Below are 19,181 nucleotides of genomic sequence, written 5' to 3'. Positions count from 1 at the left end.
TCTCCGACGTAGAGGGAGTATTCAGGGGGCAGGGCATATGGGCCCAGGCCTAAAATACAAAAAACGGCCAAGTTTAAGACCCTGAAAATTTTTTGACCCTGGGCATGTGCTCCATTTGTCCATACGAGAGACACAGGGTTCGGCAGAGCTCAAGGAATTCTTTCATGCACGTGTTGTGTAATGTTTCCAAACAATTGATCCTAATTTTTCTTAAATGAGCTCTAATTTTCATCTTTTGTCACGTTGGGCCAAATTTTTCACTGGGTACAAATTGTTATTCATTGGTGCTGCTCCAAAAAAAAAAAAATTAATAATAATAATAATTTTTGTAGTGCAAAGAGGAGGATAAATTTCCCCCCTCTTCCCCACTGAACTGAATCTCGCCTCAAAAAGAATAAATATGAAGCGTTTGTTTTCATAACCTTATAAACAGGATAAAATTTTCAGCCAGAAAGTTCAATTGAAAGATTTTCAAATGTCAATTGACAGAAATTTTGTTGAAAAATTGACAAATGCAATTTTTTCTGAAACAGAAACTGATTTCCCCCCTTTGTTATATGTCGAATTTACAAATGATTCAAGCAAAAAAAAAAATACGCAGGTGTCAAACACCAAATGACGCCAAATTTCTCTACCTCAAATAAGCAGCACTGTACCTAATTTTGGTTCCACTTTTTCGAAAGGGCATCGTGGGCTCGTGGGCCAAGTGATTTTTCTTACCTGGCAAATTCCCGAAAATTTCAATAGGTTCTCATTTTTATGACCCCCGGGCTATGACCGGGTGAGCCCATGAGTAAAGACAACACTGTTTTTTGGCTAGTGCCAAAGTGTCAATCAACTGCTTTCTGAATTTAATTCTTTTCTGTTTCTCTCAAAGAATAGAAAGACCAACAAAATCGGAATTATCACTGACACCGAGCTCGATTTAAAACATCGGAAATTAGGAAAAAAAAACTTGAAATTTAAAAGACTAATCACATTGGCCAGAAAAAATGTTATTATTTCATAACCTGTCCGAAAAAGTAGCTAATGTCTGTACTCCCAACCAAAAATTAAATTCTCTTCCGGTGAACTGCCACTGAAATAATCAAGCAACAAATCTTATCGCCAAATCTGAAATGACGCCAAACTTCTCCACCACCCCAAAGAAAGCGGTAACAAGTTTTGGTTCCATTTTACGAACGCCAAAATCCCCCCCCCTCCCCCCCCCATCGGTTCTGCTTTCTTTTCTATTTCTATCCAAGACCGACTAGATCTAAAACACTATCTAACACAAACTCTATTTAACATCAAAATCTTTAATTCAAAAATGAAAAAAAAATCATCTTAAAAAAATGTTTAATGTATTAAAAAAAATATTTTCTTTGAATTATTTTCTTTCTAAAAATTAAAAGAAAAGAAACCGTATTATTCTTCAATTAAAAAAAAATCATTTCTTCATTTTTTCACTCGCATTTTTACTAAAAATTTTGTTTTTCACGAAATAAACGTTTTTAAATTAATTTTTTTTTATTATTTACGTTTTATATCCCAACGTTATTTAGTGCCAAATTCAAATTTTTATAATAACGTTATTTTATTGGCTGGAGGGAGATGAGCAAAGCGCGGGCCTTGTAGAGATGTTGAGAGTATAGTATTATATTATTAACAGAAGAAGAGAAGATCTCGTCTGCTCGGTTGTTGTTGTGACTCTCTCTCTCACCTCTTTTCGGTCGAAGCCGCTTTTGCCATTTTCTTTTTTTTCCCTTGTGGTGGTAAGTTGCTTAATTTTAAGGTCGTAAATTTATATTAATTTATCAGAATAAATTGTTAAAATTTATTATAAATTCGTCGCCGTCAGCGGTATATTTTAACTTGTTGCACATGGTTGCTTTTTTTTTTTGTTTTAAATTCGCCGGGGCTGTGAGTGAGCGGCAGCGCGTCTCCATCCATAGAGCGAAGCGGTATCGTTTCCCTTTCTCCATTGTTCCCTGATATTGTAAGATACATATTTTATTATCTTAAAATTTAGGTATCTAATTAATTTTTATCCGTTTTTTTTTTTAAGATGCTTCTTCGTTGTTGTCGGTGGTGGTGTCTGTTTTATTTATTTACGTTGGTTGAGAAATCCGTTTTATTAATAATCTTCGTAGGGGGTCGCAAGCTCTCAATCCAGAGTCGCATTTCGCTGTGTAATATTTTTGGTTATTTTGTAATTATTTTCGGGATTTTTAGTAGTTTCGGTGTGTAATTTTGTATTTTATCGCGATTTTTTTAACGTAATTTCGATTTATTTTTTGTGTAGGTGACAGTTATTCGGGAGAGAAATGAGAAAATAGTATCTTGTAAATAAAAATGGCTTTAATGACCGATATCGGTGAATCCGTTATTTTTTTTTTTAACGACCGTTGATGGAAGTGACCATTTTCCTATCCCTAAAATTCACAATTTTCTCCTTTATTTTTACATTTTTTCGCAATTTTTTGCCATGATTTTTATCAATTTTTATTTCAAATTTTTGAATTTCTGTCCATATTTTTTTTTAAATATTTTCCTTTTCCCATATGATAGTGTTAAAAATTTATTTTTGTATCAATTTGATTGTTTCTATTTGACAATTTGAGGTTATTTTTTTTATATTAAATTAATTTGTGGTTGAATTATAATTAATTAATTGAATGCATTGAAGATTTTCTCAGTGTAATAGGGGGTGTTGTTTTTTGATCTCTTGGCAAGTGGTTTTAAATTTATTTGAAAATTTTTTAGGTGAGTATAACACAAGTGCAAGTTGCTATATCGAATTCCAGTATTTTTTTAATGATATCTGTAGCAATCTTTTTTTTGTTTAAAATAATGGCTTGTTAAAATCCAAATTTACAAACTACAAAATTATTAATTTTGGTTAACATTAAAACGTCAAATATTGAACATATCCAATGCCATTTGTCGGCTCAGCAGGTGCATGTGTAATCAGTTGGATCACAAGGAGGCCAGGCTTGACAAATTGCAAAGAAGTTTAGGTGCCAGAACAATTTTTTTTTTTTTAGAAGCCAATTTGTTTTACTCGAGATGAAACATCTAAAATACAGTAGACTAGACAATTTGACTGTTCGTTAGTCTGGTCCATCCATTAACAATATTTTAGACTGGTTTTCTGTGAGCATGAAACGAGTTGCAGTATGTGCGCCCGGAAGTTCGTATTTAAAGGGACTTTTCAAGTCTGGCGATTTCGATAATTCAGCACGCTTTAGTCAGATATGTGCCGGATCAGTGAGAGTCTACTATAGTGCTTTTATAAACTTTCCAGGGCATAATGATTGTTTCATGTTAGCAGGTATGCTGCCATAAATTCAAAAAATTTTTTACTTTTCTCGCACTTCAATTTAGTAATTAGATTTTTTTAGGTGCTGTGGTAACTTGACACCTGGGATTCATCATGATCTGGAATAAATGTTAATTGCTAGTTAATTTTGCTTTGAATTTTTTTTAATGGCTGTATATTTGTGCTTATCCGAAACAGGTTTGTTTAGACAAGATGCCTGTTTCATTTCACCAAGAGTTTTTTAGGGAATTAAAATTACTGTAATAGGTTAGCGCAATGATTTTCGACCTTTAGGGTGAAGTAGCATAACAAGACCCTCCTCAAACAATTACAAATTATTTAGGCCAAAATAATATATTGAATTACTTTTATCGAAACTGACTTGGATAGCTTGACAAATCAAAAATATTTAGTTGCCGCTCCATGATTTTTTTTTTTTTTCTTCCAAGCAAGGTGCAATTGACTCTTGAAATAGCGACTGTTCTATTACAACGGCTGTTAGGATAAGACCCAAATGTTTTCATAGAATGATAATCATGTCGATTTTTAGTTTTCTTTGTTAATTAATGAAGTTGCCATCGTGTTCTGGTCCCTGGGGTTAAATAAACCTTGATGTGATATTGGTGACCGGTTTCGTTCTAGCATCATTGGTGTACAAATACAAATACCATGCCACAACAGGCAAATTGCCCTACGAGGTGGCTGACTTCAAAAAATCTCGGGGATCCATGATGTTCTTGAGGCCCTACCTACTACTGCTACACCGCACATGCACCCCCTCCCCCGTGTTTTTTTTTTTTGTTTCTCTGTAATGGTTGTTATATGTAGTGCTGCCATCTGCCACCAGTTTTTCTAACTATGAGTGAAGTGTTATGATTGAATGATTTATCGTTGTAGGACTGTTGCTCTCTGTGGCGAGACTTTTTAACGGGGAGATCGGCTCGCATTTGCGCCTTGAAGTTGGGAACCACAGAAAACCAACTTCAGCCGACCACCACTGTGAGGTTCGAACCCGGATCCTCGCATCGCGAGTCCGTCACTAAAATCACTCGACCACCACAGCGGCGGTAGATCAGTGATTCCCAACGTGGATGTTAATGTCCCCTGCTGGGGACCGTAGAAACTACTAGTATAATGTAGGATCCTATGTTATACCCGTAGCTTCTACTGTCCCCTGGAACATTCCATCGTCCCCAGGGGCGTTAATGCCCATGTTGGGGATCACTGGTGTAGATTCTTGTCTACAAGGGGTTAACACAACCCATTGTCCTAATTGAGCTGACTTTATTCTTTCCTCTCTCTGTGAACAGAGAGAGGAAAGAATAAAGTCTCGAGAAATGCTGCTTCCCGGCATAGGTAGGATTTATCTTGATCTTCATTTCCTTCTGAAGAGGGTTTACTTTTTATGTGGACAAACCAACGTAATCTTACTTTGGGGGGGGGTTGAACCCCAAAACACCCTGTCTGTAAACTCCAGGAATGTTCTGTGAGGTCCAGAGGCACCCGTTAAATTTATTAAGAACCTTTTTCCCCCACCCTTGGAAAGGCAGAACAGTGTATATAAGTTAATTCCCTTTTGTTGATTTTTTTTTTTTTTTCTCCCCACTTTGGAGAGAAAAGGTCTGAAAGCATAACGAAGTCGCCAAGAGTAGAAGTCGTGCTTTCTTGCGAAAGAGAAAAATCTCCAAAAGTAGGTAACATCCCTAAAGCAGAATATGCTGAAATGTGCGATGTATGTCGCAGAACAATCTGGAAGAATTTTAAAAGTGTAGAAAAATGCTATTATGTATATGTAAATTTTTACCTCGAACATTTTAAGTCTGCTGAGGGCTCATTGTAGAACAATGCAAAACATTCTGCTTTGTGGGGTAACATTATGATGTAATCATCTCTCCTGAACTTGATATATAATATATATTATTCATATTCTCCAGAATATAAATCTTGATTCTCTTAAATAATGAAACTGTCGGGCACAAAACTAGGTTGAATTGAAAACACTTGTGGGATTTAAATAATAAGGGCTAGTATATAAAACAATTTAATAAAAAAAGTATGAATGTGAGGGGTGACATTTTCAGATGATAACCAACAGTAAAAAGAATAGTCAGAAGCCAAAATAATCTGCTGTTTCAAAGGTGCATCCCCAGTCCCAAAGTTGTCTGTGCTTCACGATATTTGAAAAGTTACCGGGGGGGGGGGCGTTAATTTAGCACAGCGATTCTCAACCGGTGCTCCGCGGAAGGAGCCCTTGGGGCTCCTTGTGCACTCTCCAAGGGCTCTGTGACCGCTTGTGGAAAATAGATAAAAACAGTAAAATTAAAAAAATAATTGTGAATATATTTAAATAGTAAAAATATAAATCGGTAACTTTGAATAATTAAGTAATGGGGCTCCGCCATAGAATTTTTTATTAAAAAAAGGCTCCACGAGTCAAAAGGTGGAGAACTGCTGATTTAACATATTTTTCTTTGTAATTAAACTGCTTTATTGGACATTTATATAAATTTAATTGAAATATATTAGTTATGGGAATCTTGTGTACTGTGCGGAAAAAATTCAGAAACTTTTGTATTTTTTAATGCTGAAAGCAGAATGTCTTGCATTGTTCTGAAAATGTTCTGCGGTAAAAATTCCCGTAAGTGTTTTCTATTATGGGAGTTCTAATTTTTATTCATAATGAGAAATTCCAGATAGATTAAAGATGAAATTTTATTTTTCAAAGTCTTATTGTTTCTTGTTCAACTTTTAAGAATTAAAATTTAAACTATTTGCGTTACAACATTCTTGATAACGGAACTGGTTTTCATGTGTGAAATACAAAACAATTTTTCTGGAGGAAAGGCGTAATTAGACAAACAGCCAGCGTCGATTTTGTCTGTTGACATTAAAAATTAGAGGTGACTGGTATGTTTTTAATTTCACCATATGTCCTGTTTTGAGCTTATTGTTTTCTTTTTGTTGATTAGAAAGTGGTAATGATTTTTTTAAATTCTGCTCGATACTGTGGTTGATTTTCATTATTGAACATGGCATTTAATGACTAGCTCATGAACAAAAGTCCATATTTGTTGAAAAGGCAGTCCTTGGGGGAGACCATGGGATTAAAGGTGCGGGGGGGGGGGGGGGTTCTCTCTCACAAGAACTAATAGAACATAGCAAGGAGTGTTCGCCATATATCAGTGGTTCTCGACCGGTGTTACGTGTGAGGCAAAACCAGCAGATACGAAAAAAATAATTATAAATTCTTTGAATAATATATTTAAAAAATTTAACTTCGAACAAAAAAAGCGCAAGAGTTCATGGATGGTATATTTTATATTCCTTCCTCCCCCACCCACCCACCTACCTCAAATGAGATTAGACATTCCCCATATCAAAGGTTTTTAAACAACTGGCTGTTGCCAAGATATATTTTGGAAAGAAAGAATTCAACTGCCCTGCTGAAAAGTGAAAGTATGTGGATTCGATTCCCTGCAGGGGCAGTTGAATTTTCTCTTTCCAAAATATATCTTCGTAACAGCCAGTTGTTGAAAAACCTTCGTATAGTAGCGGAGAGTGACGTCATCCTTGTATTCCTCATATCTCTAAACTTTTATTAAGAAAAGTCACTCGTCAAATAAAGCTGTTGCAAAACAGCTTTATAATGCGAGCATATTTGATCTGTCCAACACTACAATGCAATTTCAGGGAAATTCTGAAATGGCAAAAGTAAGTGTCATTGAATAGGTTCTTTTTTAAAGTCTGACAACAAAAAGAATGAGTTGGCAAACAAGAGTTTGTAGATTGGGAACAGCTGCAGTATGGTCTGCCGCGACTTTTTTCTTACGATAAGTCGCCAAGACTGTCATGGGGCTCTGGGATGCCATATTTTTCAACATCTTTCAAGTTTTTGCTGGGTGATACTAGCCAGGTGGTACTAGCTTTGCCAAACTGTTTTTTCTTTTGTTTAAGTTTTTTCAAAAATTCTAAACAGCCGTTGTTCCATTTCCAGCACATCTTTTGGATTATTATTCCTCCCTTCTGTCGCTCGCATCACTTGGATTATTTCATTATCTACTGGTCAGGTTGTATCGTACCGTTTTATTGTTTCGTTATATTTATTATTTGACTTGCTTTCTGTGGTATCGGTTTATTGCTTAAAAAGAACCCAGAGAATAGTTTTCATGCCCAGAATTCCTTATGCTTCGATCCGTTTATTATTAAAAAGTCTGTTTTATTTTTTATACTGGTATTTAGTCTAATGGCGGCTTTTCGTAGGGCCATCAAGTCACCAAAAGTCTGAGTGGCAAACCATGCAGCAGCTGTTCCGTGGAACAAATTATGCATATTAACTGAAGTTTTGCACTGTATGAAAATTGGTAGAGGAAACCTTGTTATTATACTCTAACAAATTGGCCAAACACCATCAAAAATTGAATTGCTCGACCTTCCTTCTCCCTTCTATTTTCACACTAAGCAGATACAAATGAGATGTGTAAAGAACAAAATTTCATTGTTTAGGTGTGCAGATTTTCCATATTCCCTGTCACCCTTATCAACGTAACCCCAGTGAATATATTGTGAAAGTGCTGAATATGTGAACACAATCTGGTTGTGTAATGCTTTATATTTAAATTTGTCTTTTTAGATAATGGAACAATTTCTCTTTTGTTATTAGTTGGTCTTTCGAGTTCTTCTAACCATGTCTGATAATGAAGGTGGAGATGTAAAGAGGGGTCGTGGCAGACCAAAGAAGAGCGAGCCAAGAAGCGATAGCAAGGTGAGTTTTTTTTTTTTTTTTTTTTTTTTTAAACTGTGAAAAAGTTCAAGTATTATAAATATGATTATTCTTTCAGCAAAATCGGGACTGTAGCTGTGTATTTGGATTTACTTGAAGTCTTTAAGATTTTCCATAAACATATGAAAAATCTAGATTGTTCTTTGTAGAAATTGAAGGTTTTCAAGAAATATCCCTCTGTCTTTAAATACAGCGAGATCGTTCAAAAAAACTAATATATGAAAACTATATATATAACAAAACTCATATATCTGGTTTTGTCATCTAGCTGCTATGTGGTAGTCATCGTTTTGCATCGTAAAAATCACGGATGTGTATGCAGAATCAGCTTTTGGGGCCACGAGGATTTTTTCCACAGAAATTGCGGGTCACTAACACTAGGAGAATTTAAAATTGACGGATAGTGTAAGAATGTCTTTTTTTTCAATAGTGTAATTATCTACAAAAATATTTTTAATTTTTTTGATCTGGGGGGGGGGCTCATGTCTCCTCTTCCCCCCCCCCCCACATTTTGCCTTGGTGAAAAACCGGGTTTGGAAGCTGCAATTATGCAGTGGTAATCGGTTAATGATTTTCTAAGGTTTCCAATTTTGAGTTGGCTATTCCTTTGGGGGGAAAAGCTTTGGTTTCCACAGTGATCTATAACACAAATGTCTATACATTAGTAATGCATGAATTTGAATTTTTTTTTTTTTTTTAATTTGGAGGATAAGTGCAGGGGAAGCAGGTGGGTTTTTAGTAACCCGGGCTCTGGACTAGATGGGAATACGGAATTCGCCCTTTATAGTTTTTTCTATATTACGGGGGTGTCAAAATAAGTGTTTCCCCAATTTGAGAAAGTATCTAGTTGCAGCCGTAGATGGTACCACCTACTGAATACAAAACATATTAAATGCTGGGCGCACACACAAGTACTATTAAGTTTCACCGACACAAATGTGACATGTCTCCCATATGTAGGGGTGAAAATATGTGGCAGTTAAATGCCGTCAGATCAGAGTGATGGACCATCAGGGAAGGAAGAAATAAAATTGTTCTATATGTACCAGGAAATAGCTTCATGAGTATTTATTTGAAATCCTTGCATTTATGAATAGGGAATCTGAAGAATAAGTGTCTGAGAGAGAATCTTATTTGCTTTAAATTTTTAAATCTGAAGATATTATTGAAAGAGCTAAGATTTTTTTTTAAAGAAATGAAGTCAATCGGAAGGGAATTTATAGATAGGCATAATTTATATATTTACTAATTAATCAAACTTTTAATTACAGTGGATCCTGCTTATAAAGTTTTTCAAAAAAACCATCATAAAAAACATTAGCAGGATAACACTTTAAACGGGAAATCTTAAGAATTACTTGGACTTGGGACCACACGTAAATAAGTAGTACCAAGTAGAAAAACATTCTAAATGGGAACGTGTTTAAAGCTGAATCAACTGTAGTTTTATGTAATAAATCTATGTTAATAAATTCTGTGTTAATGACCTTCTTTGCAAGCTTTTCCTACTAGTAGACAATTAAAGTAAATGAATCGTTTGAATAGGACATGTTTTTTTAAAAATGAGTTATATATATATATTTATTTGATTCACAGAGGTTCTCTTACCCAGAACATAACCCGCCACTCTCTCTCAACGAAGAGATATAAGCAGGTGATCAAAGACCTGGGGCATGCTGGAAAAAAATCCATAGATATACTAGAGAATGGGGGAGTTATAATTGTTTCAGAGAGGGATCCACTTCAAAAGACCCGGATTTTTCTAATATCCTGGGACCCACGTAAATTAGAGTACAGTGGCATCTGATACCAAAACTGGGCGAAGTTTTCCAGATGTAGTTAAAATCTCAAATTACCAATGATGGAAATGCTACTGTAATTCACATTAGTTCGAGGTAAATTCCACAGAAAAGAGAAATTGACCTGACAAATATGAAAAATGAATATTGTCATAACTGGCTTTATTTCGGTGAAGAATAGAAATTTGTATAGGCTTTATTTAAATACAGGAAAAAATGGGAGGGGGCACTTTCTATTATAAAAATTGTAAGGACCAAAACAATTGGCGAATGTGGGAATGCCTAGGGGAAAACTGGTCATATGGACACATGAAAAAACTTTCTTTGTATGTGTATCTTTATTTGTATGTGTTATCTACGGTATCAAATTTTTGTTCGTGGCAAACCAGACTAGTCTGAGAATTGGGACCGATGCAGCCAAGATTCCATTAAATAGTTGACAACTTAATGTAATTGATAACTTAATATAAAGTTTTTAAGAAAAAGTTGCACAAGAAAAAAAACTTCCAAATATTTATAATACGGGTGGTGGCCTCAGTAGAACAAATGATACCAACTGATCCTATTTCTATACTACACATCTTAACCAGGATTGGGTTTGAAATGCAAAAACCTAAATGAATGTTTTTTGATAATGTTTTGAACGTAATAGGTATATAACATGTTGAAGAACTTACCTTTTTGCATATTTTTTTATTTTTAAACATCAATTTATTAATATAATTAAAACAAAATTAATTATAATTTGGAATTTTAAATTTTTCAACATGAGTCTAGCATATATAAAATATAATGTGTCTGTGCATTCACGACTTTGGTAAATTTACAAATTTTAAATAAAGCCTCGTTGAAAAAACTGAACAAATTGCATAAAAAAAAATAATCGGAACAAAAATTACAGGAATGTCCTGTAATAGGGGACACATGTGGTCTCTTCGGACATGTGGTGAGACATTTCAGTGGTCCTTGGGTTCAGAAAGGTTGAGAAACGCTGAACTAAAAAATTAGTCTTGAAAACGGAAATGACATGGCATTAAATTAAATTGGAGTTTTGACTTTTTTAGCCGTAACAAATCTAACAGAATGATCAACTTTAGAAGCCTTATATTTTGAATCTGAAAGCGCCTATTAAATACCAATACAAACACCTATAAAAAAAGTTTGTACACACCTATACAAACAAAATGTTTGATTTTCATTATTTGTGAAATTAGTGGAACAGCAAATATAAGGTATATTTATAATTTAGATGGATTTGTACGACCCATTTCTGAAGCCGATGCGATAAGAATCCCTAAAATAGATTGATCTTAAAAAAAAAATAGAGCATAAATTATACATTAAAGATTTATACACACTTTTCCTCCTTTATTTTTTTAACACCTAAATTATAAATTATCTCTTATGCAGAACACCTAAAATACAAATTTTTCAGCATATTTCCCTCATCTATATTTCTGAATAGTTAAACCGGAACAAGTAAATAACTCTACTCTGGCAGTACGATTGAGCAGGTTCGACAAAAATCCAGAGGTGTACTATTGTTCAGCCTAAAGAATAGAGGCATTAAGTGGGTGTTGCACAAATGCCACTTCAGTCAAATCCCTAGCACCCCTTGCTCGATGTCCTGCGGAGCAGAAGGGGGGGGGGGGGAAAGCATTTTCTAGCTGGCCACTTTTGAAAACATTTTGTGGGAGGTGAAGTGTTTTTTTTTTTCCAAACCATTTTGTGAATCTTCTGTGATCCTCAGAGGGTTAAGCATCATATACAAGCTAGCATTGCCAAATTAAATGACATTTTAGTCCTACAATTCAGTTATTTGATCGCTAGATATATTTTAATTTTATACATGATAAGAGTATAATTTTAAGGATTTGTGATTATCTAGATAATTTAGTAACAGAAATCAGCATTACATATATGATGTAATAAACTTTTTTAAGGACTTATCTGTTGTTACAAGAGTACATCAGGTGGTTTATATCAATGTACATATATAAGGAATTGAAGAAATTTTGGAAGGTCAAGGAATCATCTTGAATCAAATCATTCCATAGTTTCCCTTCAGTGTTTGTTATGCTTTATTCAAATTGTATATTTTATAAGAAAAAAAACCCATATATAATTTTGTCCAAAATCATTCTGTAGAGTAGAAAATTATTTTAGAATCATAGTAAATATTTATTCTTTGCATAGCATAGACACTTTAAACATTGCATGCAATTAACATGTGTATTTCCAATGGGAATTTTTATATGGAAAAGCAGTATTTGAGGACAGTGACAGTTTAAACCACTGAAAACTGATGTGTCAAAAACCTGCCAACTCTGATCTTAACATTCCTGCAGAATTTTTAATTGTCTGTGTAGCTGTCGTGTCTTAGATTTTCGGGGAGGCCAAATCTTTACATAATCTTCCAGATTCCCCAGAAAGTTATTAAAATTTTATAGGTGTTAACGCTTTAGATTTTACCCAGAAGCTTCTAGGTTTTTTTTTTAAGCCCTATCAAAATCTTCCAGTCAGAAAGCAAATTCTTCAGATTTTAGTTTTATAGGAAAATCTAAAAATCCCTTGTGCTGAGCTTTGCTTGAGTGAAAAATCCTTGAAATCTTCTTTTGGTCCTTGTAATCCCGAGTGTCCACGTTTTCTCAGAGGAACTGAGGTTTTGAAGCATTAAAAATCGGCAGTTGTTGCAAGATATGATGCCAAAAGTAAGCACAGTTGTCAGTTCTTAATCGCAGAAAAATCTCTAATGGTTGGGAATGAAGCATTACTGTAAATTAGTGGATTAAATGAATTTGTATTGGTGTATTTATCAAAATAACAAACTATATCTTGGGGGAAAAAGGCCAAAGGATATGCTTTCTTTCTCTTTGCCCCCCCCCCCCCCCCCCAGTTTTTATAGAAAAAAATTTTGGTGCCTAAAAATTGTTTCGGTGCCTGGATCTTTTTGCAATTTGTCGAGCTGATGCAGTCTTTATTTTTATGAGTTGGTGGAATAATTTGTCATTGATTTCAGTGAAATATGAAATTCAAGTGAGCTTTGTTAAAAATTCAGGGGGATAACATTTTCACATAAAAAATTAGGATAGTGGTCACTATGTTAAGTAAGCCACCATCGTATTTTATCGGGGGGGGGGGGGTTTCATTTTGGCGAGAAAGATAAAATTCACTAAGCAGTTGGCATCAGCTTAGCCTCCCCTGCTGTCGAATTGGTGTTGTGTCCCCATTAGATCTAGCACAATTTTTTTTTTTTTTTTGGCAATAAATATTAGTGTCAAGATGCCTAATTAAATATAGCAATCCACATGGAAGATAAGATTTTTTTGGTTTCTCTTGTTTTTTTTCCTATTCCTTTCATCATTGGCCACCGCTTAGTCAAATGTAATGGTTTTTATTTATTTTTTTTAAAGGTTATTTTTCTCTCCAGCCTCTGCATTGACTGGGGACAAATAAATTATGTTATGTTATTGAATACAAGCTGTGTCCCGGGTGAATTTTACATTTATTTAAAAATATAATTATTTTGGCTACTGTTAACATTCAAAAAATAATTTTGAATGTTTACATTTCAGGACGTCGATGAACCTAAGGCTAAGAGGGGTCGTGGCAGACCCAAGGGTGGTGCCAAAAAAGCCAGAAAGGTATTTCTCATGATTTTCTTTATTTGATAATCTGCTGTTTTTCTTCCTATCTGATCTTTAACCTAGAGAAGCATTCTGTGCACGTTCCTGTTTACAGGAGTTATAGCATTTTTCATTTCGTTATTCACAGGATCAGCTTTGTGATCCCATGTTTGGTTTCACTAATTTTAAAAAAGTGCAGTGTTGCAATAACTGCATTTGTAACGAGACTTGATGGATTTGAACACCCATCTCTGAAGCCTTTGTGAATCAAGTTTGGGGTCCATAGCTCGATACCCTGCTGTAAACTGTGCCCTCAGGTGTAGCTTGTGACTTCCCTGAAGTCATTCATTTCACCTATAGTCATTGGATATACTGCAATTGATGATGATTTCGCATACATCTCACTGCTATATCCAATGGCTGCAGGTAAAATGGACAATTTTTGCATGTGTTTCAGACTTGCATGATGTTGCTTAATAGTTTATACATTTTTATTCTTTCACAGATTTAATGAGCTGCTGGAGGAAAAAAACGAGCAAACTTTAAAAATTTTAAATACGAAAAGTAAAGTTGAAAGCCCAACGATATTTATGTTGGTAAAACATCTGGCAATTGGGGCATATTCAAGACTTTATACAAAAAATCAATTTCTGTTTTTTTAATCGGGGAAACCCTAATGTTGCATTGAATTGCAAAGTTCAACTCCCTATATTTTTTTTCCATGCCCAAAATCTGAAAATAAGTTTGAATCTATATTTACCCCTAAGATCTTTTTATACTACTTTTATTCACAAACTTTACCACATATCAGTAACCACATATACCATACTAGGTTATTTTTATTTCAATGCCATTGAAGTTATGTGAAGGAAAAAAAATATTTAAATCAATGATTTTAAAAAGAAATGAAGTGATTTTATAAATCAAGCTGTTGGCTTATCCTGGTTTTTACTGTACTTTTGTTTCAGAGTGGCGGCTCTAGCTCTCCTAGCAAGCGTGGTCGTGGAAGACCGAAGAAAACCGTAAGTCTTTATTTCTTTTGTCTCTTGTTTTTGCTAACAAGTAATACTCTGCAAATAAATTTCTACGATATCGTATTAACTAACAGTGATATGTTTAGGGAGAAAACTTATCAGTTTTTTCTGCTTATTGCAATGAAAACTATTTTGAATGTTTGAAATAACCAGCCACATTGAAGGTTTTGTACAGTGGTACTGCAGAGACCAAGACCAATTGGAAATAGTACTGTAGAGAGATAGAGATTGCTATGTCGAGAGGTGGTGATTAGGATACCTGTTGTCAACCCCCCCCCCCCCCCCCCCCCTCCTGAGGGCAGCTCTTTTCAATTTGATTGAATGTTTAAATATGTGAAATAATTTGCCATGGTTGTTTGAAATACATTCATGATGTGAAAAATCCTGTCTGTTTCCTGCTTCTACCCAGCCCTGTTAGCCATGACGTCAACTGATGACCTCTTGAGACAGTCATCGGTCAGCTATACAAATACAATCTCAGACCTGCCAACTCTCCCAATTTAGGTGGGAGACTCCGGATTTTTCATCCTTCCTCCCACTCTCCGGATTTGTTAAAATTTCTCTAGATTTGGCAGAAACTTAGATTTTACGTGAGCTTTCACGTTGTCGTGCCGTCAATGATTTACCGTCGTCGTTAGGGAAAACACCCATAGAGGACAGTCGTAGTCATTTCCATCGAGCAGCCGTAAAAAAGTCTCTGTGACCACATTTAAGCAATTGGCAAAGACGGGACTTCGTTTTCGTAGCGTTTATCGGCAATCATTTATCAGGAGCATGACTTTGGTTGCCGAAATTCCTGTATAATCGTTATTGTATTCTATTAACAGCCGTGCGGTAAACACGTTTTTTCGTCTGCAGCTTTGTAATTTGAATTTTTTTTTAATCGTTTCTTCCGATTAAACAATTTCGGAAAGAAAATATAAAACTTTAAGCTATATAAAGCTAAATATAAAGGTTTTAAGAGTTCATATACCCAAGATTATCAATCACTGATAGCATCCACGAAAGGAAACACTTATACTTTATGAACATTGTGTAGATCATCTACATAAAGTTCATCACATCTAAGATTTCTCTATTCTGCATGGAAAGACCTGACATGCAATTAAATTCTTCTCGGGGGCAATGCAGAACCTGCCTTGGGGGAGGGAATAATGTAACTTTTTCTTAATTTATTAAATTTTTTTTATCAAGTCTGAGTGTCGGGGGGGGGGGGTACCCCCCCCTCGGGAGAATCTCCGGATTTCTGGATTTCAAAAGTTGGCACGTCTGTAATCTATAGCAAAAGGCCTATCTCACCTATAGCCATTGGATATAACAGGCTGACGTATGTGCCATCTTTTACCCTTTTTGTAATATCCAATGGCTATAGGTGAGATGACCTTCAGTGATGTCATGAGCGTGGCGTGGAGGCGGCGTTGGCTATATATATACACAATGTTGTCCAATATGTGAGCAAGACATGTTACGTAAAGCATGTGGAGAAACCTTTTTTTTTTTTTAACATGGGCTGCGTTCATCTGAAACAAACATTCATATCTAACACCATCCGGTCGGAGCAAAGTTAATTCATGGCAATTAATATTGAGAGTTGGACACTTTCAAAGAGATTCCTCTGTTTTCAATATTCAAAATACGTACAAATTCTACAGAATGTCCTCTGAAATTTGTTTAAACTTGAACATAAGTATTTATGGTGGGAAAAATTCAAAACTGGTATTTTTACCAAAAGTTTAATCTGTACTTATGTGGCTGTTTTTAGTTTCAGTAGTTGAACTACAGAATATGTAAATTTTTTTTGTTTTTTAAAACATTCAATCAAGAATTTTTATTTCTAGGAATCCAAGGACAAAAGCTCTTCTGACCAGGGAGGATCTGGTGACGAAAAGGACGACTAAGAATGATTTGAAATTATTGTGAGTTGCATCAACTTTCTTTTCTTGATCAGCATGTTCTGCAAGTTACCTTAATTTCGTACAACTATGGTCCAAGATAACACTATTTTCCAGATTAATCATTATAACTTATGTATTCAAACTTTAAATTATTTCTTTTTTGCTGACATTTTTTTTTTTTTTTTTTTTTTTGCCTGCAGAAAGATCAAGCATTGATATTAACTTTTTTTTTCTTTTTTTTTTTTTTATATTCCTTATCCAGCTCAAATATGGATCTTTAAAACTTTTGGACCATAATAGTGTTATGGAGTCCCAACTATAGTCCATTAAATATTTGTGTTATAAATCACTTGTGCGAACCATGGTCGAGAGAATGTACTGCAACTATATTGTACATCTTTATCCTCTTTAATAGAAGATGTTTTTTTCTCAATTTGACCCCTGGGGGATTAAGGGGGGGGGGATTCCTAGAGAAATGTCAAGTTAAAACCAGAAACCATGAAATTTGGTATTTTTATTTCATGACGTAAAGGCTAACTATGAAGGGGTTTTTCAAAATTCAATCCCTAAAGTGGGGTTGGAAGGTTATGTGGAGCAATCATCACTGAGCCGAAATCAGTGAAGCCATTAGTTTAGTCAATATTATATTTTATAATGTGTATTTATACCCACTAAGACAGGATTTCTGAAAATTCATCCCCAGGAGGTTCAAATATTGCATGGGGGAATCGTTGAGTAATTTTCAGATTACCAAATCCACTCGGGCAAAGCTGTGGGTAACAGCTTGGGGTCTATAAAAATGGTTGGACCATAGTTGATAGCAAAGTACAATTTTCTATTTTACTTATAATTTTTATATGGACGCAAGAGTAAGAATGTTTATTAACCAAATGTAAATACTAAATTACCTGTTATATATCAGACATTGGTAGTGCAGAGAAGCTTGTTGTGGTAACTTGTAGCCGAGAAAGTTTGCAGCTGACAAGATAATGTGAAAAACATAACTCCCAACTAGCAGTTGATTCACTGGAAAATGTCGGAGAGAGGGTGTCCTAACCACATCTCCATATTACACTATCTATGCCTTTTTGCTTTAGTAATTAAATAGTCCATTAGAGATGTTAGCATTTTGATTATAAATGTTTTAATGAGCACAGGCGTTTTGGAAATTTTGAAATTATGGTATATGTCGTGTTTCTTGGAATTTCCGGGTATTAACATTTTGTTAATTGTACAGATGGCCCTTATTAGAATCATGGATAATGTTATCATTCAGGTTTATTGTTATCACTTTTACAAAGTACAGATCGAGAGATAGAACCAGTGTGTGCTAACTATGAGCCCCCCCCCCTTCCCTGCTATCAGCACTCATCGTTTTTTGCTGAGTAACACTTTCTCCCCTTATATTTTTAAGCTAAGGTTGAGAGGTTGAGCCAGAAACATCCCCTTCCCCGTAGCTTTTTCTGTGGGATCATCCTTTGCCCCACCTTCAAAGTGATGTCTATTCAAAAAGCCTCATTACTGAGAGGATAAAAAAATATGGCAAACTATTATACTAATAGCATTTAAGTGACTAAACCATTGTAAAGACATATACATGTCTGAAACACATTGCGAAGGAACGACTTTAACCAAAATGAACATTCCGATGTGAGGCCGAGAAACTATTGTTGCCTGATGGTTTTTTTGTTTTGTTTTTTTTTCCTATCTCTGACGAACTTTTAAAGTAGCCTATTGTTCAAGTCGGGTCCCATTTGGTATATATATAAAATTTGGTGACGAATAGATCTAAAATTGTAATTTGTATAGAGAAACAGATAAAATCAATTATGTGTATATATAGATGTAAAGGCCTATGCACCTCGCTCAATTGTGGTTAGGTTATAATAGGTGCATCTATCTTTGGCCAATAACTGTAAGTTTGGTTATAAGATTTATGAGGAAATTTGTTTTCTGTTTCTTTGTTACTGAGAAACTTATTTTGCTAGTTTCTTCATTTCTAACGATTTCAATGTCATTTTCTTTCAGGAATTGTCAGAGGTCATTTGCCTGCCTGTTAAAAAAAAAGAGATGGCATTGTGTGTAATTGTGGCTCTTGCTTTTTGAAAAGAACTGTTTTGTGCATCACGGACTGCATTTAGTTGATGGCAGACAAAAAGCTTCTGACAAGATTACAGTACAACCATTTATGCTTTTCTGTTTAATTACTCTTCATTTATATTCACTTTTGTCATACAGTGTTCCGCTATGTCCATTTAAAAGCCATTTGATTTTGTTTTTTGCTTCACATTGTGTGTTATTAGCATTGTATTCGGTTCTTCTGTTTTCGCCTAGTGGCTGATGTTTTTTAGAAAAATTGTTGCTGCGCTACACCATTTATATTTGTATTGTGTAATTGTAGGTGTCTTGCTTTTTATTTTTTCCTCCTTTTTCCTTCCTCAATGTGTGTGTATGTGCACCTGTTTTTAATATTTTTTTCATTTTAAAAAAGGAAAACGACATAGTAAAAATTACAAAGTTTATAGGACACCTGATCGTTGGCCTAAGTAATGAATGTGACTGTGTTCATGTATAAAAAAAAAAAATTTACTGCAGTGTGTTCACTTATATTCAGTATTTGAAGGAAATGTAGTGTTTCGTCCTTAAATGGATTTGCTTTTACGATTTCTGTAGGATCTGTCATATGTAACATCAACTCCATGGACATGCAGTGAGGACATTGTCAATAAAAAACTTTTTAACCTAA

General features: G+C 34.7%; 1 protein-coding gene across 3 annotated transcripts; it reads left to right on the top strand.

Annotated features, from left to right (window-relative positions):
* The first annotated feature begins 1,562 nt into the window (after nt 1–1,562).
* Nucleotides 1,563–19,181, top strand: LOC149078194 (uncharacterized). 3 transcript variants are annotated; one of them, XM_089241783.1, is made up of 6 exons: nt 1,563–1,754; nt 7,962–8,063; nt 13,456–13,524; nt 14,475–14,528; nt 16,379–16,456; nt 18,464–19,181. In XM_089241783.1, exons 2-5 carry the CDS (start codon nt 7,986–7,988, stop codon nt 16,436–16,438), a joined length of 261 nt encoding a protein of 86 aa, XP_089097909.1. In that variant the 5' UTR covers nt 1,563–1,754; nt 7,962–7,985; the 3' UTR covers nt 16,439–16,456; nt 18,464–19,181. The 3 variants fall into 3 exon arrangements, with proteins under 3 accessions (XP_089097909.1, XP_089097911.1, XP_089097910.1); XM_089241785.1 differs by having other exon boundaries at nt 1,647–1,754; nt 7,932–8,063; XM_089241784.1 differs by having other exon boundaries at nt 1,704–1,978.

The sequence above is a fragment of the Pholcus phalangioides genome, unplaced genomic scaffold (genome assembly GCF_987345545.1).
Source record: "Pholcus phalangioides strain wild (caught in Gottingen) unplaced genomic scaffold, Ppha-v1.0 ptg000014l_1, whole genome shotgun sequence".
NCBI classification, from domain to species: domain Eukaryota; kingdom Metazoa; phylum Arthropoda; class Arachnida; order Araneae; family Pholcidae; genus Pholcus; species Pholcus phalangioides.
The sequence above is the reverse complement of the archived record's forward strand: the minus strand, read 5'-3'. Positions and strand labels throughout refer to the sequence as shown.